The sequence below is a fragment of the Nycticebus coucang genome, chromosome 16, assembly GCF_027406575.1.
Source record: "Nycticebus coucang isolate mNycCou1 chromosome 16, mNycCou1.pri, whole genome shotgun sequence".
NCBI lineage: Eukaryota > Metazoa > Chordata > Mammalia > Primates > Lorisidae > Nycticebus > Nycticebus coucang.
Window position 1 is genome coordinate 35125885 of NC_069795.1, and position 24070 is coordinate 35149954.

The 24070-nt window shown below is 35.1% G+C and overlaps 1 protein-coding gene across 1 annotated transcript in view; it reads right to left on the reverse strand.

Moving 5' to 3' along the window:
* GBE1 (1,4-alpha-glucan branching enzyme 1) overlaps positions 1–24070 on the reverse strand; it is a 284024-nt gene that overhangs the window by 135405 nt on the left and 124549 nt on the right. Inside the window, exons 4-6 of the mRNA XM_053564216.1 lie at positions 4379–4504; positions 3145–3280; positions 689–779 (exon numbers count right to left, since the gene is read on the reverse strand). Coding sequence (XP_053420191.1) covers positions 689–779; positions 3145–3280; positions 4379–4504 — 353 coding nt within the window. The remainder of the gene's footprint in view (positions 1–688; positions 780–3144; positions 3281–4378; positions 4505–24070) is intronic.

A 24070-nucleotide genomic window follows, 5' to 3' on the forward strand; every position in this document is an offset into this window, starting at 1 on the left:
CCTCACTGTCTTAGGACCCTTTGGTGACTTTCTGCTCAGACAGCCACATTCCTTGGATTTCAGTTGACAGGAAGGGCAGGCCTTTTGTCAGTAGTATATGTCCTACCAAGGACCTCTTCTAGTGATCTTTCTACAAGAGTTAATCTTTTTCCAGAAAGGATGTGAGCCCCTTACAGGGGTCCTCAAACTGCAGCCTGCGGGCCACATGAGGCAGTGTGATTGTATTTGTTCCCGTTTTGTTTTTTTACTTCAAAATAAGATATGTGCAGTGTGCATAGGAATTGGTTCATAGTTTTTTGGGTTTTTTTAAACTATAGTCTGGCCCTCCAACCGTCTGAGGGACAGTGAACTGGCCCCCTTTTTAAAAAGTTTTAGGACCCCTGCCAACAATGACCTCCATAGAACACTATCTTCTGATTAAAGCTTGGGCCTTCAAACTTGTAACAATTTTAGCAAGTAACTGGACATTATTTACTAGAATTCATTCCATGAAAAGCAACATTAAATCAGAGTCAGTCTCTAAGGCTAGATGGGAAGAGAGTCTACGTGACCTTTTGTCAAAGATAATATTCAGCTTTTATTAACTCTATTAATCCCCAAACAAGTTATGAAATGTTAAATAAAGTATAAAAAATTCATTTTTAATTTTTGTCTGAAAACAAAAATGAATAGAAGTCTTTCATTTTACCTTGAAGCTGCAAAGAAGCTTGTGACTTGATAACCAAAACTGGCGTAGTAGGCATGCTCCATGATTGCCATCAGCTGAATGCAGTTGTATCCTAGATGAGCAAAGGTCAAGTGGAAACTGAAGGCCACGTTTTAAGGAAAGTATTGAAAAACAGGCGTCCTTGTTCTAAAGACAGTAAGTTTTACATACGATCTATAACTCTAATCATCTTGAAAATTCCACTTTAACATTTTTTGCTTGTCTGACCTTCTAACACAAAATCGGACAGTTAATTTCTTAGAGTTATATTCTAGCTACTGGAAATGTCTTCATTTTAACAAGCAATAAATGATATGCAAATTTACGCTTAATTTGGTTTTAGGATATTAAAGATGTCAATCTACATATGCTAAACTTCTGCTGCACTTGTAATATTCATATCCAAGATTACGAAAGCTAAATAAAAGTTACGGCCTGACACAGACTTTTTAATTTTGCCTTTTTCTATATATTTCAGTCATTTTTACCATGTAACATAAGAAATACTACCAGATCTATTTTATCAAAAAGGTAGCTTTTAAGTAGGCATAATTAATGCTTCTGTGTTTCCACTATTTTTTGCAATATAAATTTACTACAAACATGCGTATGAGCATGCATGTGCACACACACGCACGCCACCTTCCTTTCCATTCCAATATGTTTTGCATTAACAATAAATGAAGCAACCCAGATAGTAGGTATTGTACTTTAAAAATCTATAACATTAACAACATTTACTAATGTATTTTTAATATAAGCAAATAATCAGAGAAAAGGAACTCTTGGTTTCTGAGGAAATATAAAAAGCTAAGAAAGTTTTTTCTTCTTCAAAGTATAATTTAGAAAAATTTTCAAATATGATTTGATTACTTTCAAGGTTACAATTCTGTAATTTACATGGAATATTTCTTATACAGTTCACATAAGTTTTCCAATTTCATAACAGTTTATATAAATTTATATTGAAAGCCAGTTCATTTAATTATATGACTTTACTTGTAAACACTTGTAAACAAACAAGTAGCAAATTAATTTCGTTTTCTTGGTTGATCTTGTAGTTCTCCATGTACATGTTTCAGTACATTATCCATACTGAAACAATTACAAATTCACATTTGGTATTAGAAATGTATACATTTTAAGAAGGGCATACACTTCTCTATGATTTCATAATCTTCTGAAAAGTTACTATTGGTTAATCTATTGTAAAAAATAAAATAACTCTATGAATAGTTATGAATAGAATTCCTGATAGAAATATGCATATAAACCTCTGCTCAGATAACATAAATCAATTACTGTGTATCTTATAACAAACATAGAGTCTATATTTTATTTCTCTACTATGTAATAAATATTATGTCATAATCAAGCAACATCTTAATTATTAATTATTATTAATTTTTAAGGCATTAATCATTCCTGAATTTATTTAATTTCAAAGTACTATGCTAGGCAATTCAGATACGAGGACGAGCAAGAGAATCTTTGTGCTACTGAAACTTCTATAAGAAATGAATCATAATGTATTACTCTATTATATAAAAGAATAACTCAAATACAGCAATTTTAACAAAATACCTATTAAATATAGTTAAGGCCAAATTATCCATACACCTAGTTAATTATGTTGGATGCGACATGACTTCACCACTAAAGATAATCAGTAGATAACCGAAAACTAGAACCATGAATTAAAAACCTTTCCTCTAGCCAAAATTTGGACTACAAGCAGAAACATTATAATTAAATGTACCTTATTGTCTTGCCTAAACATTGGATTAGATGCTAAGCATGCTATGAAATTATGTTTTTTTTAAGTATTACTTATAAATTGGAAAATACCAGATTTAAATAAAGCATACTCAATCATTCTCCAGTATACAATACATTTTCTTGGTTGTTCCCATGAAGATAGGGTCTGTGTCACTACAGTCCACTATAAGAATATCTAGCACAATGTGCTTCTCCTAGAAGATGCTCCATGAATGTTTGTTCACTAAGTTATCCATATAGGGGCTGTACGCAATGACTCTGACATGAATGTGTTGTAGGTACCTTACACATAAAAGATTTTTTGCCTAACAAATAAAATGAACAGGTTATGATGAATGACGACTTAAATTGATAAACAGTTTCTCCTGTAGAAAAGTAATTATGCTTACATATTTATCCACAATTTTAAAAGCCACCAGGTTCACATTACTTAAAATTGAAAGTGGAATACTATCTTCCATTCTTATGTGCTATCTTATTCCATTTCTCTTTTCTATGCTATCGCTATTACAGGGCAATTTGAGAAGCCTAAAATAAAATGCATTTCTATTACATATTTAATCTCTTAACACAAAAAAGGAGACAGTTGTAATTAGCTTTTCTAATAAGAGAACAGACTCATTAAAATTTTATCTGAATGAAAATCAGTTATTACTTACCAAGGTCTTTGATTCTTGGTAGTACATTGCATGTAAAATGTTTATAAGAAGCTACTTTTCCTTCATGGGAAGAAATTCCCACATGAGATTCATAAATTCTCAGACTTCGTGGCTTCTTTGGTCTGGAATGCTTAAACTAGAGAACATAAAATTGCATGTAAAATGAAACCAGGAATTCAGGTATGACGCTAACTGATCACATATGTTAAAATGAATGGTGAATAAACTTTGTCAAACATTTGAAACTATTTTCACATAGAAAAGACAATGGCTACATTCACTAAATTTCGGGGAAAGGGAGAAATACCCTTTTTATGATACACCTATTTTAAAAGAGGGATTATGTAATGGCTTATGCCATATTATTGAGTGAATTTTTTTTTTTGAGCCTAAGCCTTAGAGAAAATGTAAGAGCCAAGAAATGCAGAGAGGATTATCAAACCCAAAGAATTTATCAACAAACTCCAAAAATGTAAAGGACAAATAAGTTCAAAGATACATATGACACGTGTAAATAATAAAGCAGTAAAAATTATCCTAATTAAACATCCACGAGGTAAGTATCTCTCTGTCTTGCTCCTACAGACATTGATCCTGCTTAAACCCACGGCCTTGAGAAACATTATACCACAGAACAATCTTTAGTAAATCAGATATTCTAGCTTAAAAAAAAAAAATTGTATCCCTTACAGATTGGGGATTAAGTAGTGACAGTATTCTTTTCTTCCCCTTTAACCTCAAAAGCATAGAATAAAACAAAAACTTGTCAGGCGGCGCCTATGGCTCAGTCGGTAGGGCGCCGGCCCCATATACCGAGGGTGGCGGGTTCAAACCCGGCCCCAGCCAAACTGCAACCAAAAAATAGCCAGGCGTTGTGGCGGGCGCCTGTAGTCCCAGCTACTCGGGAGGCTGAGGCAAGAGAATTGCTTAAGCCCAGGAGTTGGAGGTTGCTGTGAGCTGTGTGAGGCCACAGCACTCTACCGAGGGCCATAAAGTGAGACTCTGTCTCTACCAAAAAAAAAAAAAAAAAAAAAAAAAAAAAACTTGTCCATATTTTATTGGCTACACAAAATGGACTCGGATGTATGTACAGCTAAGAGGAGCACTATGACATGAAATACTAAACCAGAGGTAAACAGAGGTGTGGAACATTACTATAAAAGATATAAAAGTAAAAATTAATTTTCCTAGAAATATTGGAACAGGCATTTTTTTAAAGATTTGTTGTTCTCACCTTATAAGAGTATTCTGGATCCCAGTGTAGCCAATCATAATTCACATTATCACCTTCACGAACCACATACTTCGCCCACGGTGAAATACGATACAAGATCTCTCCACTTTTACTAGTAATAACTACCTAAGAAGAGAATGACAAGTTTTTGCTTTAAGATACTTTCAAAACTCTAAGATAATACATAACAGTTTATGAGCACTGCTACTAGTAAGAAAGGAGAAATGAGCTTAAGGTTCTAGACCATCATATAGACGTGTGACCCTCAGAAACATATTTTAATTCTAAAGACATTGCTTTCCTCATCTGCTATTACTATATGATCCTTAAAGTCATTTCTAGCTTGGAAGTTTTATGATTCTGTCAATTTCCATCAGTAGAGTGGTTAAACATATAGTAGATACTAAAAAGATAAGGACATTACTTGAAAGTTGCTTCAACATAAGGAACAATCCTATTCTATTAAAAAAAGATAAGTGAATTATATCATCATTGTTTTTCTTTTCCTTTTCATAGCAATTAATAACATCTTCGGGAAGCTAAAGGAGAAAAGTGAGTCTAACCCCTGTGAGAGTGTGCATATACACAAAATTTCCACCTCTTCTCAACTTCTTTTATATCCTATTTCATGTGTTTCGTCCCATATAAGACAAAACATTGTCCCCTTTAACTATCCATTCCCATATTTGCCAACAGTATCACTATTGTTTCCAATAATAGAAAATAACAATAGAAAGGCAAATATAATTTTACTGAATCCACCATTTTAGAGTTAGTACTGAATAAAAAATTTTGAATTTATCCAGCCATAAAAACAGAGCTTCCAAGGGATCGAAATTGGTAACATTTTTATTAAGTTACCTTTTTTTATTCAACTTTCTAAAAGCAGGTAGCATCTGATAAAAAATGTTCTCATTAGGAGCTATATTATGCTCTCAACATTGAGAAAGAACATATTCTTCAAACTTCGTTGGCAGAGAAAAACCTTAAGTACTCATAATTCTTGGTAATTAAATATTTGTATAATGCTTTATAGTTTAGAAAGGACTTTCACATTTATGTCTCACTTGATTCCAGAAAATCTTTATGACTCAAATATTAAGATTGACTTCTTAAAAATCCTCAAGTCACCAAGTAGCAGAGAGACAGAGCTGCTAATACTTACTTGCTTTCTCTAAACAGGATTCCACAGAATCCTACAGATGCCCAAAATGTATAAATCATGGTTTATGATGTAGGAGGCAGGTGAGTAGTGAAAGTCTAATTTATGTGCATACAGTTCTTTCTCCTTCTTCATTATCCCTCCCACTTATTAAAGCTGATTACAGCCAAGTATTCCTATTATTCAAAACTTATCACAAAAGCATGAATCGATAGGACCAACCCACTTTAAGATATTTTATCCCAAAAGTAAACTGTTGGAGACAAAGTGGTTTGCTTGCTCATCAACCCAGAACAGGCTATGAAGAAACACAATACTATAAATTAATTTTCGATGACTAGTGCTCCATCAAATTCATTCATCTATCTTTTCTTTGTTTTACTAATAGATCTGTATCTTCAAGGGTAGATCATAAAAATATGATCTTTTTAAAAATATGTGTTGGCAGAGAAAGTGTTTGAAACTTTAAGAACAGGAAGAGTCTACTTCATGCTGAATTTTATTCTTACAGCTCTGCAACATTAATTCGATATTTTGCTGTATATACAAATGTCTTCAGAGGCTACTGAGGATGCATATTGGAAGGAAGGTCCCTCCTTGAGTTTCTGATGCTTCTACATCTTTTTCTGGGTATGCCAAGAATGCAAAGCCCTGACCATTGTTAACAGGGCCATTTCTCATGGATATATTTTTGTAGTCAGCAACCTTGAGGGATGAAATAATGTCTCCCTTAAAGACAACAGAGCTGGCTTGCTTACTACCTGCTACAAAAGAATGGATTTTCCAGACTCAATATTCCCCAGATATAATACAAAGCCCGTCTGTGAAGAGCAGCCATCTGGGCAGCACAGCCCCATCTCTATGGGGTTTGGAAGACAAGGGGAATCAGTGCAAACAAGATGCCCATACCAACCACTGTGCTAGGAGTAATAAAATCATTTGTCTCTAATTTAAGGTGTCCTGTGCTTTCTGCCAGAATCTGTTAAATATGAAGTGTTAAAAGATTAACTTCTAAGCTTGTAGGTAAAGTAAAATCAAATCACACACCTGATGAAGAAATATTTGCTCAATCACTGAATGAACTTTAGTATTTTAGTTTCCAATGGTTCCATTTTTTTTACCTTCTCTAAAGCCATTACAATTAGGGTTGCTTGCTGGGGTAGAGACTTTTAATTTTCCCATTTCCTTTCTCTTTCTTAGTAATAGAATTATAGATTAAATAATATATAGAAAAAAGCTTTCCACCAAATCTGGAACACATAACTGTAATTGTTACGTAATAAATTTGTCTATTCTTTGGGGTCCTAAATTTTGGAAATACCTTTGTTACTATAATTTAGGCTTTTCCCACTTACACATTTGTCTGTGGTAGCCACTTGAACTTGCTCTCAACTTTCTATTCCTAAACTGTTGTTATTTTTGTAGCCAAATAAGAATATTATAACAAACCTAAATAAATCTAACCTGAGAGACATTCCAATGAATAAAGAATATAACCTTTGTCTACTATACTTTGCCTATGAAACTTTAGGAGTGGGTGAAAGGAGGGTACGTTTTATGTTTTCCTTATGAGTTCAGGTTCTACATGGAAATATTTAAGATGAGACAAGACTTTATATCATTTGATTCACAACCTTAAAATAGCAGCATACTACTCACTTAATAGGCACAATGTAAGGGTATATGGCGCACCTCCTGGGTGAGGGACAGAACTACAACTTGAATCTACCTAACAAATGCAACCAATGTAACCTAATCATCTATACCCTCATATTAATCTAAAATTAAATTTAAAAAAATCAGAAAAATATAGCAGCATGCTATATACTAAATTGAAAGAAAAATAGCTGGCTGAATTTATTTTGCATCAGTAAGTCCAATAGTAGCTGATAGGTAAAGAAGTTCACTCGATACTGTCAAATGGGAAAATCTCATACACTGCTAGTGTGAGTATTAAACAGTATTTTATAAAATCTCTAAACAGCAATTTGGAAATATGCACCATAAATTCAAAGAAAAGTAACTCCAATGACTCAGCAATACTAATTATAGAAGTATGCTCCATGGATGTAATCAGTGATGTAACCAAAAAATAGATCTCCTCACAAAAATAAGGAGGAATATTTTTAATATTGTTACTGTTACTTCTATTAGCAAAAACTGAATGATTGAAAAATGTACAATTGTTAAAAATGATACTTTTGAATCCTAATGAAGGTTGTAAAAATTTCTTCAAACTTATGAAAAGGGTTATATTATATCTAATGTAAATGCACACAATCTCATAACCTACTCTACACAAAAAGATAGAAAAAAATAGAAAAATATTGATATGGTTAACTATGAGTGAGAGAATTGTCAGCAATCTTTGTATTCCAGGTATTTTTCTACATTATTACTTCATGTCACTTTAATAGCTTCTAGATGGTTTTTTTTTTTTAATTGAAGTATTATTTTTTTTTATTGAATCATAGCTATATACATTAATGCAGTCATGGGGTACAATGTGCTGGTTTTACATACAATTTGAAATATTTTCATCACACTGGTTAGCATAGCATTCCTGCCATTTTCTTAGTTATTGTGTTAAGACATTTATATTCTACTTTTAGTAAGTTTCACATGTACCCTTTTAGATGCACCCGTAGGTGTGGTCCCGCCAATTACCCTCCCTCTGCCCATCTTACCCTTACCCTTACCCTCCCTTTCCCCTTACATTAAGTCATGTAATTTCCATATGTGTTTAAAAATATATCTGATGGCTTTGGATAAAAATATGCTGCCATAAATTAGGACAGGGTAAATATTTTTACATTAGCACCTAGTATCTTTAAATTTATTGCAGCATGTAAAGATGATTTTGAGCTGTAAACATTTACTTCATTGTTTTTTCAGTTTAATCAGTTTCTTGTAAAAGGCACATGTAAATAAAATATTTTTAAATGAAAAAATATATATGCAAAACTACCAAGATGCATTTATGTTTATTAATGAAATTTTGTTTCCTAGAGCATTTTCTTCTGAACTGGAAAAAGCTATAGTATAACAACTGCCAAAAGAATGTTCTAATACATGTATAATCTAACATCAGGGGGAAAAAACTATTATCTCATTGTTTTCAAAATCTATCTGATATTATTATACACTGTCCTTTTTACCACATATGTAAATGAACAGTTACTACTCAGACAGCTCAAAAATTAACTATGGACACAAGGATCAGAAGACTTTTCCAAAGGAGGAGGTTTTATGGTTTTACAGTTTCACAGTATAGTTTAACTGATACACAAGCTACAGAATTTGTAAATTCATAAGAATTCTCTTTCAACCTTCTTATTTGTCTCATCATGATAGTAGGTTGATCACAGTTTTGCAATTTTTGATAAACCTTAAGCAATAAAGAAATTTTTTTCATGTCTTTTAAAAAAATGTTTAATATTTGTTGAAGTATAACATATACACACAGTAAAGTGCACAGTTGTAAGTATACAGCTAGATAAATTTTCACGACATGAATACGCCCAAGTAACCAGCCCGCAAGTCAAGAAACAGAATTATTTATTACTAGCACCAAACAGGACTCCCTGTGGTCTTCGTCCAGCCACTGGAACCTCTCCACATGTAACTAACACTCTTAACGCTCCAGGCTTGCTTGTCCTGTTTGTGAATTCTAAATAAATGGAATAATTCAATGGGTTCGCTTTTCTGTCTGGCTTCTTTTCTTTTTTTTTTTTTTTTTTATTGTTGGGGATTCATTGAGGGTACAATAAGCCAGGTTACCCTGAATGCGATTGTTAGGTAAGTCCCTCTTGCAATCATGTCTTACCCCCATAAAGTGTAACACACACCAAGGCCCCACCCACCTCCCACCTTCCCTCTTTCTGTTTGCCCCCCCATAACCATAATTGTCATTAATTGTCCTCATATCAAAATTGAGTACATAGGATTCATGCTTCTCCATTCTTGTGATGCTTTACTAAGAATAATGTCTTCCACGTCCATCCAGGTTAATACGAAGGATGTAAAGTCTCCTTTTTTTTTAATGGCTGAATAGTATTCCATGGTATACATATACCACAGCTTGTTAATCCATTCCTGGGTTGGTGGGCATTTAGGCTGTTTCCACATTTTGGCGATTGTACATTGAGCTGCAATAAACAGTCTAGTACAAGTGTCCTTATGATAAAAGGATTTCTTTCCTTCTGGGTAGATGCCCAGTAATGGGATTGCAGGATCAAATGGGAGGTCTAGCTTGAGTGCTTTGAGGTTTCTCCATACTTCCTTCCAGAAAGGTTGTACTAGTTTGCAGTCCCACCAGCAGTGTAAAAGTGTTCCCTTCTCTCCACATCCACCCCAGCATCTGCAGTGTTGAGATTTTGTGATGTGGGCCATTCTCACTGGGGTTAGATGATATCTCAGGGTTGTTTTGATTTGCATTTCTCTAATATATAGAGATGATGAACATTTTTTCATGTGTTTGTTAGCCATTTGTATGTCGTCTTTAGAGAAAGTTCTATTCATATCTCTTGTCCATTGATATAAGGGATTGTTGGCTTTTTTCATGTGGATTAATTTGAGTTCTCTATAGATCCTAGTTATCAAGCTTTTGTCTGATTGAAAATATGCAAATATCCTTTCCCATTGTGTAGGTTGTCTCTTTGCTTTGGTTATTGTCTCCTTAGCTGTACAGAAGCTTTTCAGTTTAATGAAGTCCCATTTGTTTATTTTTGTTGTTGTTGCAATTGCCATGGCAGTCTTCTTCATGAAGTCTTTCACCAAACCAATAACTTCCAGTGCTTTTCCTATGCTTTCTTGGAGGTTTTTTATTGTTTCATGACTTAAGTTTAACTCCTTTATCCATCTTGAATCAATTTTTGTGAGTGGGGAAAGGTGTGGGTCCAGTTTCAGTCTTTTACATGTAGACATCCAGTTCTCCCAACACCATTTATTGAATGGGGAGTCTTTCCCCCAAGGTATGTTCTTGTTTGGTTTATCAAAGATTAGGTGGTTGTAAAATGTTAGTCTCATTTCTTGGTTTTCAATTCGATTCCAAGTGTCTATGTCTCTGTTTTTGTGCCAGTACCATGCTGTCTTGAGCACTATGGCTTTGTAGTACAGACTAAAATCTGGTATGCTGATGCCCCCAGCTTTATTTTTGTTACAGAGAACTGCCTTAGCTATACGGGGTTTTTTCCGGTTCCATACAAAACGCAGAATCATTTTTTCCAAATCTTGAAAGTACGATGTTGGTATTTTGATAGGAATGGCATTGAATAGGTAGATTGCTTTGGGAAGTATAGACATTTTAACAATGTTGATTCTTCCCATCCATGAGCATGGTATGTTCTTCCATTTGTTAATATCCTCTGCTATTTCCTTTCTGAGGATTTCATAGCTTTCTTTATAGAGGTCCTTCACCTCCTTCGTTAGGTATACTCCTAGGTATTTCATTTTCTTTGAAACTATGGTCAAGGGAGTTGTGTCCTTAATTAGCTTCTCATCTTGACTGTTATTGGTGTACACAAAGGCTACTGACTTGTGGACATTGATTTTATATCCTGAAACATTACTGTATTTTTTGATGACTTCTAGGAGTCTTGTGGTTGAGTCTTTGGGGTTCTCTAAGTATAAGATCATGTCGTCAGCAAAGAGGGAGAGTTTGACCTCCTCTGCTCCCATTTGGATTCCCTTGATTTCCTTGTCTTGCCTAACTGTATTGGCTAGAACTTCCAGCACTACGTTGAATAGTAAAGGTGACAGAGGACAACCTTGTCTGGTTCCAGTTCTAAGAGGAAAAGCTTTCAGTTTTACTCCATTCAGTAAAATATTGCCTGTGGGTTTGTCATAGATAGCTTCAATCAGTTTTAGAAATGTGCCACCTATGCCTATACTCTTCAGTGTTCTTTTTTTTTATTTTTATTTTTTTCTAGAGACAGAGTCTCACTGTACCGCCCTTGGGTAGAGTGCCGTGGCATCACACGGCTCACAGCAACCTCCAACTCCTGGGCTTAAGCGATTCTCTTGCCTCAGCCTCCCGAGCAGCTGGGACTACAGGCACCCGCCACATACGCCCGGCTATTTTTTTGTTGCAGTTTGGCCGGGGCTGAGTTTGAACCCACCACCCTCCGCATATGGGGCCGGCACCCTACTCACTGAGCCACAGGTGCCGCCCTCTTCAGTGTTCTAATTAGAAAAGGATGCTGGATTTTATCAAATGCTTTTTCTGCATCTATTGAGAGGATCATGTGATCTTTATTTTTGCCTCTGTTAATATGGTGGATAATGTTTATGGACTTGCGTATGTTAAACCAGCCTTGCATCCCTGGGATGAAGCCTACGTGATCATGATGACTTTTTTGATGATAAGCTGTAATCTATTGGCCAGGATTTTGTTGAGAATTTTTGCATCTATATTCATGAGTGAGATTGGTCTGAAATTCTCCTTTTTGTTTGGGTCTTTTCCGGGTTTTGGTATCAGGGTGATGTTTGCTTCATAGAATGTGTTGGGGAAGATTCCTTCTTCCTCAATTTTTTGGAATAATTTCTGCAGTACAGGAATAAGCTGTTCCTTGAAGGTTTGATAGAATTCTGGAGTGAAGCCATCTGGACCAGGGCATTTTTTGGTTGGAAGATTTTTTATTGTTTCTTTGATCTCGGTGCTTGAAATTGGTCTGTTCAGGAGCGCTATTTCTTCCTGGCTGAGTCTAGGGAGAGGGTGTGATTCCAAATATTTATCCATTTCCTTCACATTGTCAAGTTTCTGGGCATAGAGTTTCTGGTAGTATTCAGAGATGATCTCTTGTATCTGTGTGGGATCAGTTGTTATTTCCCCTTTATCATTTCTGATTGAGGTTACTAGATATTTTACTTTTCTATTCCTCGTTAGTCTGGCCAATGGTTTATCTATTTTATTTATTTTTTCAAAAAACCAACTCCTTGTTTCATTAATTTTCTGAATGATTCTTTTGTTTTCAATTTCATTGATCTCTGATTTGATTTTGGATATTTCTTTTCTTCTACTGAGTTGAGGCTTAGATTGTTCTTCTTTTTGCAATTCCATAAGATCTCTTGTGAGATTGTTGATGTGCTCTCTTTCTGTTTTTCGAATGTAGGCATCTAAAGCGATGAATTTTCCTCTCAAAACTGCTTTTGCAGTATCCCACAGATTTTGGTAGCTTGTGTCTTCATTGTTGTTATGCTCAAGGAAGTTAATGATTTCCTGTTTTATTTCTTCTTGCACCCATCTGTTATTCAACAGAAGATTGTTTAATTTCCATGCCTTTGGGTGGGGTCAAGCATTTTTGTTAGAGTTGAGTTCCACCTTTAGTGCCTTATGGTCTGAGAAGATACAAGGTAAAATTTCAATTCTTTTGATTCTGTTGATATTTGTTTTATGTCCCAGGATATGATCAATTTTGGAGAATGTTCCATGGGGTGATGAGAAGAATGTATATTCTTTATCTTTGGGATGGAGTGTTCTATATGCGTCTATCAAGCACAGTTGTTCTAGGGTCTCATTTAAATCTCTTATATCCTTGTTTAATTTCTGTTTAGAGGATCTGTCCAGCTCTGTAAGAGGAGTGTTAAGGTCCCCTGTTATTATGGTATTAGCAGATATCATATTGCTCAGACTGAGTAAGGTCTGTTTCAAGAATCTGGGAGCATTTAAATTGGGTGCCTAGATATTTAGAAGTGAAATGTCTTCTTGTTGTATATTTCCCTTGACCAATATAAAGTGACCATCTTTGTCTTTTTTGACTTTAGTTGCTTTAAATGCACATGTATCTGAAAAGAAGATTGCAACTCCTCTTTTCTTCTGAATGCCATTTGCCTGAAAAATTGTCTTCCAACCCTTGACTTGGAGCTTTAATTTGTCTTTTGAAGCCAGGTGTGTTTCTTGCAGACAGCAAATGGATGGCTTGTGTTTTTTAATCCAGTCAACCAATCTATGTCTCTTCAGTGGGGAATTCAAGCCATTAACATTTATTGAGATAATTGATAAGTGTGGTAGTATTCTGTTCATCTTATTTTGTGAGAGTCCATTGCTTAGCTTTATCTTTTGCATCAGTGTGGAGGTTTGGTTCTGTCCTTTAATTTCTGAGTTCTTACTTTGCTGCTGATCCATTGTGGTGGTCAGTGTGCAGAACAGGTTGAAGTATTTCCTGTAGAGCTGGTCTTGTTGTGGCGAATTTCCTCAATGTTTGTATATCCGTAAATGATTTGATTTCTCCGTCAATTTTGAAGCTTAGCTTAGCAGGGTATAGAATTCTGGGCTGGAAATTGTTCTGTTTAAGTAGATTAAAGATAGATGACCATTGTCTTCTTGCTTGGAAAGTTTCATTAGAGAAGTCTGCGGTCACTCTGATGGATTTGCCCCTGTAGGTAAACTGGCGCTTACTCCTGGCAGTTTGCAGAATCTTTTCTTTTGTCTTGACTTTGGACAGGTTCATCACAATGTGTCTTGGAGAAGCTTGGTTAGAGTTGAGGCGACCTGGGGTCCGATAGCCCTCTGAAAGCAGTGTGTCAGAATCTTTGGTGATATTTGGGAAATTTTCTTTTATAATATTCTCTAGTATGGCTTCCATTCCTCTGGGGCATTCTTCTTCCCCTTCTGGAATTCCTATAACTCGTATGTTGGAACGCTTCATAAAGTCCCATAATTCTGACAGTGAACGTTCTGCTTTCTCTCTCTTCTTTTCTGCCTCTTTTACTATCTGTGTTATCTCAAAAACTTTGTCTTCTACCTCTGAAATTCTTTCTTCTGCATGGTTTAACCTGTTGTTGATACTTTCCATTGCATCTTTAAGTTCCCTGATTGTTTCATTTCCTTCAGCTCTGCTATATCCTTTTTATAGTCTTCATATCGTTCATATCTTGTTTGATTCTGTTTTTGAATTTCCTTTTGATTATTTTCCACTTTATTAGCAGTGTCCTTCATTGTTTCCATCATTTCTTTCGTTGTTTTCAACAGGTGTATTCTAAATTCCCTTTATGTCATTCCTAACATTTCTGTATAGGTGGAATCCTCTGCAGTAGCTACCTCATGGTCCCTTGGCGGGGTTGTTCTGGACTGGTTCTTCATGTTGCCTGGAGTTTTCTGCTGATTCTTCCTCATGAGTGATTTCTTTTATCTGTTTCCTTGCCCTAATTTTCCTTTCACTTCCTCTTGCTCTTTAAGTTCTCGTGCCTGTGGAAGTTGCGGGCGGGTTTAGACGGGTTGAACACACGTGACCACTTGCCGGTTTTCGACTGTTTTAGTCCTCCTCTTGGGGTCCAGAAGTCTCTCGCTGACTCCCTGTATCCTCTCAGGGGTGATGATAGGCAGATCCCACCAGCCAGAGATGCCTGGAGTCCTATCTCCCCAGACTCACGGTGCCCAGATGCAAGAAAGCTGTTACTCGGCTGCCATCTTGCTCCGCCTCTCAGCTTCTAGATGTTTTAATAAGGATTACAAATATATGAATCACGTAAATTACACCCCCCCCACATCTGTAGATTAGAGCTATGTTACTCAAATTATATATCCTGTATAGGTTAGATATACTTATAAAACATAAAACAATAGAACTTAAAAACATACATCAAATAAGAAACATAGTAATGAAAATAATACTTTTATAAATTTTTATAGACCAAATAGACATTTTGTACAATTATAACAATTTATGCAATTTTTAAAATTTTGTTTTAACACATCCCTTTAATGAGTCAAATTATCTATTTGGCTTATGGGAGGTTACCGTCAAGACAATTATTAGACAGAATAAGGAACTGAATAAAAGAAACTTCTACCTATGTAAAAGTCAAACCTACTTAAGTAAATTGCTCAAAGTCAAATTTTATTTAGGGTGATCACTTAGAATTCAAATATACATATAAAAACAGTAAATGACAAAACATGTGCAGTATGTTTATTCCTGTTGGGAAGGTCTTTTAAAATACTTCTTGCAGAAAAATATTTCTCCATGCACTTGAAAATTACTGAGATAAGAGGCTCTTCAGGTAGCCAACAATTTTATGTAAAAAACATTAGATGTGTTCAGCTGGTTAGAACTAAGTGTCAGCATACTTTGGAAGATGGTAATGAATGTAACTCTAGGTTTCATGATTGAATGTATAGCAAAGTAACAGAAAAAAAAACACACATATTGAATAATATAATTCAAATTGCCCAAATATTAATATCAGACTCTCCATGCTATAAAGAAAACCTTTTCTTTAAAAAAAAAAATTACTGAAAGCAGTGTAAGAAAGATATTGATCAAAATAATTATTTGACATGATAGATACACATTAAAGTCGGTGAGGCACAGTGACTCATGCCCATAATCATAGTACTCTGGGAGGCCAAGGTGGGTGGATCACCTCAGCTCAGGAGTTCCAGACCGGTCTGAGCAACAGCGAGACCCTGCCTCTAAAAACTAGCCAGGTATTCTGGTGGGCCCCTGTACTCCTAGCTACTGGGAAGGCTGAGGCAAGAGAATCTCTTGAGCCCAAGAGTTTAAGATTGCTGTGACACCAGGGCACTCTACCAAGGGCAACGAAGTGAGACTCTGTCTCAAAAAAACAAAACAAAAAAACAAAGTCATTTCTAATTTATAAAACATTGTTCTTGGTATCAAGGACAAAGTGGAGAAAGGGCAATCTCTTCAATAAATTGTGCTGGGAAAACTGGATACTCATATGCAAAAGAATAAAACTAAATCTGTATCTACTGCCACATATAAAAAATCAAATCAAAATAAATTAAAGACTAAAATCTAAGCCCTGAAAGTAGGAAAGTACTAAAAGAAAGTATTGGGAAAATTCTTCAGGCATTGGTCTGGGCAGAGACTTCTTGAGTAATATCCCAAAGCACAGGCAACTGAAGCAAAATTGGATGAACAGGATCACAGCAGGTTAAAGAGCTTTTGCACATCAACAGAAATGATCAACAAAAGGAAGAGACACCCATAGAATGGGAGAAAATATTTGCAACCTACCCATCAACCTACCCAATGGCCAAAAAGTATATGAAAAACATTCCACATCATTAATCATGAGGGAAATGTAAGTCAAAACTACAATGAGATATCATTTCATCCTAATTAAAATGGCTTTTATCAAAAAATAACAAATGCTGGTGAAGATGTGGACAAAGAGGAACCCTCATTCACTGGGAATAGGAATATAAATTAGTGCAGTCTGGAGAACAGTATGGAGGTTCCTCACAAAAATAAAAATAGAACTACCACACGATTCAGCAATCCCACTGCTGATATATATACAAAGGAGGGGAATTCAGAATATCAAAAAGATAACTGTTATGTTTATTGCAGCACTATTCACAAAGGCCAAGATTGTTAATTGACTATCAACTAGGAATCCATCAGCAAATGAACAGATAAAAAAAACTGTGGTACATACAGGCAATAAAATAGTATATAACCACAAAAAGGAATAAAATCCTGCCATTTGCAACAACATAGATAGAAATGGAGAACATAACTTAAGTAAAATAAGTCAAACACAAAAAGATAGATGTTGCATGTTCTCACTCATATGTGAAAGGTAAACATTAAAATACTTTATCTCATGGAGACAAAGAGTTGAATAATGGTCACCCAAGGTTGGGAAGGGTAAGAAGAAGGGGGAGATAAAGTGGAAATAGTTGATGTGCGCAAAAATCATTAAGATAGAATGAACAGTATGTAATAGCAAAACAAAGTGACTGTAGTCAACATTATGTTAGGTTAGTGGTTCTCAACCTTCCTAATGCCATGGCCCTTTAATACAGTTCCTATAGGTCACAACCCACAAGTTGAGAACCCCACAAGTTGAGAACCGCTGTGTTAGAGTATATTTTAAAATAACTTAAGAAGTGGAACTGGCATGTTCTTAACGCAAAAAAAATGTTAAATGCCTGAAGTAATGGATACCCCTATTACCCTAATTTGATCAATTTACATTATATGTCTGTATAGAAACATCATATGTACCCTACAAAGATAAACAACCATTATGTACCCATGATAATTAAAAATGAAAAATATAATGAAAAAAGAAACAAACAATGCTAAATATCTTTTGACCTTTTAAATTCAGCTTTCTTGAGCTATAATTGACAAGTATTGCATATAGTCAGATTACAACATGATGCTTTGATATACACATACATAAACACAATATATTTTAACAATATGCACATTATGTGCCCACTGATTAGATGAAATCATGGCCACAGTATGCATGCCCTTAATTTACCAGCTGTTATCCCTGTAAAAGCTGAGTTATATAAAAACCACTCTAAGGTATCACCTAACCCCAGCAAGATTAGCCTACATCACAAAGTCCCAGAACACCAGATGTTGGCATGGATGCAGAGAGAAGGGAACACTTCTACACTACTGGTGGGACAGCCCTTTTGGAGAGAAGTATGGAGAATCCTCAAATATCTAAATGTAGACCTCCCATTTGACCCTGCAATCCCATTACTAAGTATCTACCTAGAAGAACAAAAATCATTTTACCACAAAGACTTTTGCACTGGAATGTTTATTGCAGCTCAATTCATAATTGCCAAGTCATGGAAGCAAGCTAAGTGCCCATCAACCCATGAATGGATCAACAAACTTGGTATATGTATACCATGGAATATTATTCAGCCATTAAAAAGATGAAGACTTTACATCTTTTACATTTACCTGGATGGAGATGAAACACATTCTTCTTATTAAAGTATCTCAAGAATGAAAAAATATCCAATGCACTCCATACTAATATGAAATCAATATATAAACAATTACACGCTCCTAAGAATAATAAAACACTATTATAGTCCAGTTCAGGGGTAGAGGGAAGGGGGGAGGGGGGAGGACGTATAGCAGGAGGAGGGAGGACATGAGGTGGGATCTCACCTAATGTGCACATTGTGAGGGTGTATACAGGCCCCCTGGCTGAGGGGCTCTTCTACAAATGGAAATTTACCCTGGAAGTACGAACAATGTAACCGAAAACTTGTACCCTCATATTCATTTCAATAAAGTTTTTTTAAAGAGCTGAGTTCTGGAACATTAAGATGGGAAGGATGGTACTATGAAGGCCTGGGTCATTGGCCATTTGCCAACAGGCACGCTAGTCCACATGCTGACTTGGTGTGTGTGGATATGTGTGCTTCCAAGGTGACTGAACAACACCGTCTCACACACACAGGAGAGACGGAGAAAGAGAGCTATACACACATACGTACGCAATGCATATTGTAATTTAGGTAACTTTTAGTAGTGTATGGCATAAAAACAGATAAATTATGAGAAAAAGTAATCAAAAGTTCATGATTAAGTAGGAAAATAAGTGATAATCCAGAGGAGAGTATGACGATTCTACCAAATAACCTGAATCACCAAGAAATAAAAGTTTTGTTTTGTTTTCTTCGCAATTTTTGGCCAGGGCCTGGTTTGAACCCGCCACCTCTGGTATATGGGGCTGGTGCTCTACTCCTTTGAGCTACAGGCACCACCCTAGAAATAAATGTTTTTAATATTCACAAATAATACAGTATAAAAGTTACTTTAAAATATAGCATAGATAGAATTTACAATATCTAATTTTAAAACAGCTTCATGTAATTTAAAATGAAGTTCTAAATCCTATTTTAATTCAACTAAAAGTTTAAGCCTTATCCTTTTTGTTAAAGGAAAGAACCTATTTGTATTATTTTTATCACAGTTTTGATTGTTATTCCTGCTGGACTAAATTAATATTCAGTAAGATTATGTAAGAAAGAAATCTCTTTGACATTGCAGGAGGCTGAAAATGACCTCCCAAAAGATACCACATCCCTATTCCCTAGAGTCTATGAATGACGTCTTACATGACAAAAAGGAGGTTCTCTGCAAGCATGCATAAGGTAAGGATCTGGGAAGAATACCCAGATTATCCAAGAGGGAAATCATGGAGGGCAATTTTACACATACAAGAGGAGCAGACAATGTGACCAAGAAGAGACAGATTGGAGTGAGGGGGACGCTGGCTGAGGAAGGCCAGCAGCTACCAGAAGCTGGAAGTGTCAGGGAACAGATTCTCCCCTAGACCCTTCGGAGGGCATGTGGCTCTGACAATCCCTGAATTTCAGTCCAGTGATACTGATTTTAGCTGCTGGCTTCACAGCTATGAGAGAACAAATTTCTGTTACATATAGTCACCAAGTGTATGTAACATTCACAGAAATATATGAAAAATAAAATGTTTTTAAAGCAAGTATTGGTTTTCTTTAATAACAAACAAGAACACTTACAGAAAACTAATACAGCCTTCAAGGAAAAATATGGAGACAATCACTTTTCTTTTTTTCTTCTAAGAATAAAATGGAATGTGCATATATTTAGTTAAATCTATCAGTGCCAGAAAGAGTTAAAAAATAAAGTTATCTTGATTAGTCTAAATAATATAATTTGTCTTATATTCATTTCCTATTCCCAAAAAGTAGGTATCTTCACTAAAGTAGTGATCTTCACCAAACAAGGCAAGTCTCCTTGAAAACTCCCAGGCAAAGCAAACTTGTTCAAAGTAAGCATCGCTAGTTCCAGAATTGGTAGAAGAACCTTCAAAAAGGTAAATTTGTAATGTACAATTGTTATAACTATCCTTCTCACATAATTGTTTTAAAATATTAATCAAGGGTGGCGCCTGTAGCTCAGTGAGTAGGGCACCAGCCCCGTATACCGAGGGTGGCGGGTTCAAACCCCAAACGGGCCAAACTGCAACAAAAAAATAGCTGGGCGTTGTGGCAGGCGCCTATGGTCCCAGCTTCTCAGGAGGCTGAGGCAAGACAATCGCTTAAGCCCAAGAGCTGGATGTTACTGTGAGCTGTGATGTTACAGCACTCTACTGAGGGTGACAGAGTAAGACTCTGTTCCTAAAAAAAAAATAAAAATAAAAATAAAATGAAATAAAATAAAATAAAATACTAATCAAAAACTACATGGTACAAGTGAAGGACCCAAATTTCCCATTTGGAAAGTTAAGAGGCTATTTTTTTCTACCCAACACCTGACATATTTATTCCCTTAAACAGATTTGAGATTATTTAAATAATAATGATCAGTGGACAATAGAAAATGCTTATTGAAGAAATTGCATTTGAAAATTTCTAATGTTCTAGAGAAATTTTTATAAAACTGCATAGAGTTGATTGATAAAATTATATAAATTAGGTTTACAGTTCAACATAAATTGATAATACCATTGTTTATATATTGTACCTGTTATGAGAAACAAGTAAGCATAACTGTTAATATCGAAATTATTTTGTCTATTATGTGGATACTAAAGTTTATACGTTTTAGAGATATCCTTTTTTGTTTCATTATTTGGTTTACAATTTTCAATTAACCATATAACCTTGTATGGCCACATGAATGTAAAATCAACCTTGTGATGCCCCTTACATCTACAATATTCAGGGATTGAGAGGGGCAGAAAAGAGATCAAATGATTAGATTAACGTTGCCCTCCACTCTCCTGTTATGCAACACTGGGTACTATACAAAAGACAAGATATCCTTGCTAGGATCTTAACTAAGAAAAGATGGGGATCAGTTCAACTTCAAAAGTAATAACCTATTGATGAATTTTAATTAGTCTTACTACTTTGCTTTTACAGGAGATTTCTGATTTTTAAACATGCTATCCCAATTCAGCTATTGTTCCTTAATAAGAAAGGAGAAACCTTTCCAAGGTTGAATCCATAGTTATGGCTTGAGTAAGAATAAAGTGTTTCTCTAACAGAAATAAAGCTATTATTAAAAAAAAAAAAAATTCCGGGGCAGCAAATGTGGCTCAGTCGGTAAGGCGCCGGCCCCATATACCGAGGGTGGCGGGTTCAAACCCGGCCCCGGCCAAACTGCAACCAAAAAATAGCCGGGCGTTGTGGCGGGCGCCTGTAATCCCAGCTACTCGGGAGGCTGAGGCAAGAGAATCGCTTGAGCCCAGGAGTTGGAGGTTGCTGTGAGCCATGTGAGGCCACGGCACTCTACCGAGGGCCATAAAGTGAGACTCTGTCTCTACAAAAAAAAAAAAAAAAAAAAATTCCTTAAAGACTGAGCATATTAGTGAAGAAGAATAACTAACCCTATTATCTGTAATGTGATGTGTAAATAGCAGATCAAATTGTACCAAACTTTGGCATAAAGGCCACGATCACATCGAACAATTAAAGACTAATTTTAAGGGATAATGCTCACAGTTACTTTTTTAGTTAAAATCAACTAAAAAATTACAGAGATGTAAACACTCATTTCTGTAATTCTTACACATGGGAGAGAAGAAACTACCGAATACTGTTAAAAGTAAATTAATAAAGACCAGCAGTTTGCTTCCTTCAGAAGTAGGTTCTTATTTAGAATAATTTAAAGAGACGGATGCTTCTGTACTTATAAAAAGTAGGATTATCCGCCACAGTTTACCCTCTAGTTCCCCAATCTTCTAGCCTAGTTTAAAAGTATCATGATCGTAATATTTTTTTCTGTCTCTCTTGCCTACTGAGACAAATCTTTAAAGAAATAAAGAAACAACTAAGTAGAACTGATAAAGTGTTTGCTTCATTTCAAGTACATTACCTGAACAAAAACCTTATAAAGTGAGGTCACTACAAAAAGGCAAAATCCGAAGGGATTATGTGAGATTTAGGAAGCAGGCATTGAAAATGATATCCCTGAGCAAGTGAGAATACTCCTAAGTGAAACGAATAGGAATAATGCTGAGATGTTGTAATTGGGTAAAGATTGATTAGGTGCCTTAGACTAGAAAACAAATGAATTACACATGGTAAAAAAAAAAAATACCGAATTTAAACATCTAAGATATTGAAAGATCAATATACTAATAAAAGAAAAAAGCTATGAAAACGGAAAAAAAAAATCAGTGAGTTTTCATTACTGAAAAAGCGTGCTTCAAAGAGACTCATCCATGTGCAGTGAAGGCTAGAATTCTATTAAGTAAACAGAGTTATAATCTGGTATAAATCCAGTAAAAAATATCTAAGAATCATTTTCAGAAGTGATAGGATAGGTGAGGCACTATCATAAGATCAGTTGAAACTCTTTTTAAAATATTTTATTAAGTATAATTACAAAAGTCTATCTAGTGAAAAATTGAATCATTTGAAGGAAATAGTATTCGTTAGCAATCATTCCAAGTGCTACTATGAAGAAAAATATGAAGTATAGCAGAAAAAAATAAATTAATCCCTAGAAAAAAATCTAGGGGAATTCCAAAGACTATATACAGAATACATAATTCTAAAATATACAATTATATATTTAATGTACATTGACACTAATATCTCCAAGAATATAATTAATGGCTATTACATAAACAGTTAATGATGAGAAGAATTCTTCCTGAATACTTAAATATTCTTCACAAATTAAGGTCTCATACATTGTAACACCATTGCTCTTTTGTTTGTTTTTTACTAGAAAAAGACTTGTATTTTGCCAGGGAAGGGTATTATTAGAGGAAAGAGAACTAGAAATAGATATTATAAAAATGACAGAAATAAGTACATTCATCAAGAAATGAGAAAGTGATGAAATAGGCTATATAAGAGAACTGGAGAATGACTACGTGTGAGATGTAACACAGGTACAAATAAGCATTTGTATATCCTCTTACCAATTTATTTTTATAAAAGATGGTCAAGTATGGGAGTGACCCTTTGGCTAACAAAAGATTCAGGGACCAGAGATGGAAACACTGATGATGAAAGACATAGTGGTAAATAATAGGAGTTTTCACAACAGAGGCACTTTAAACCTTTCTAGGTGCATTTAACTCACTAAACATGGATGCCTCCATTTTATGTGGATAGAAAGCAAAGGCACCCGGTAGCAATCTTGGCTTTTGATTGCTCAATGCAACAAAGGTCCAGAAACATGAGAAGACTGGTGAACAGTAATAAACTGCTAAGTATAATGCAGTCAGCAAAACACAGGTCAGGGAAGAACCAAGAGGAATATTCATATGAAGAGATGCAGTGACCTGTTGTTCACTGTTCAAAACAAATCACATGTCTAATAGACTTTTTTAGTTTGGGCACAAGTCACATTGGGAAAACTACTGCTACTGGATATCAGAATGTGTAAAGATGAACAGACCAAAGGGTTGAGAAAAAAAAAAAAAGAACTTTAAATTGAAGAGAGTTAAACATTAATTTTGACATTTAACATACACTTAACTGTAGTACTCAAGAAAAGAACTCAGCTTAAATGTAAATATTTAAATCATAAAAAAGACTGCACAGAATGTACTTTATCATAAGAAAAAGGTTATTTCCTGTAGGCATACATTTATTCATTATTATGTGAAGGCATACTTGGCTAAAGTGCAAATACTTTTATTAAACAAATACCCACCTAACAGTCACAAAAATGTAATTGTCTTCCTTTTTCTGGCACAGCTTTAAAAGATCAAATACTAAATAAAAACTGTCTTGAAAGAATTAGGTCCCTATATAATTTAAAAGAAAAAAGTGTGAAACACTTTTATTT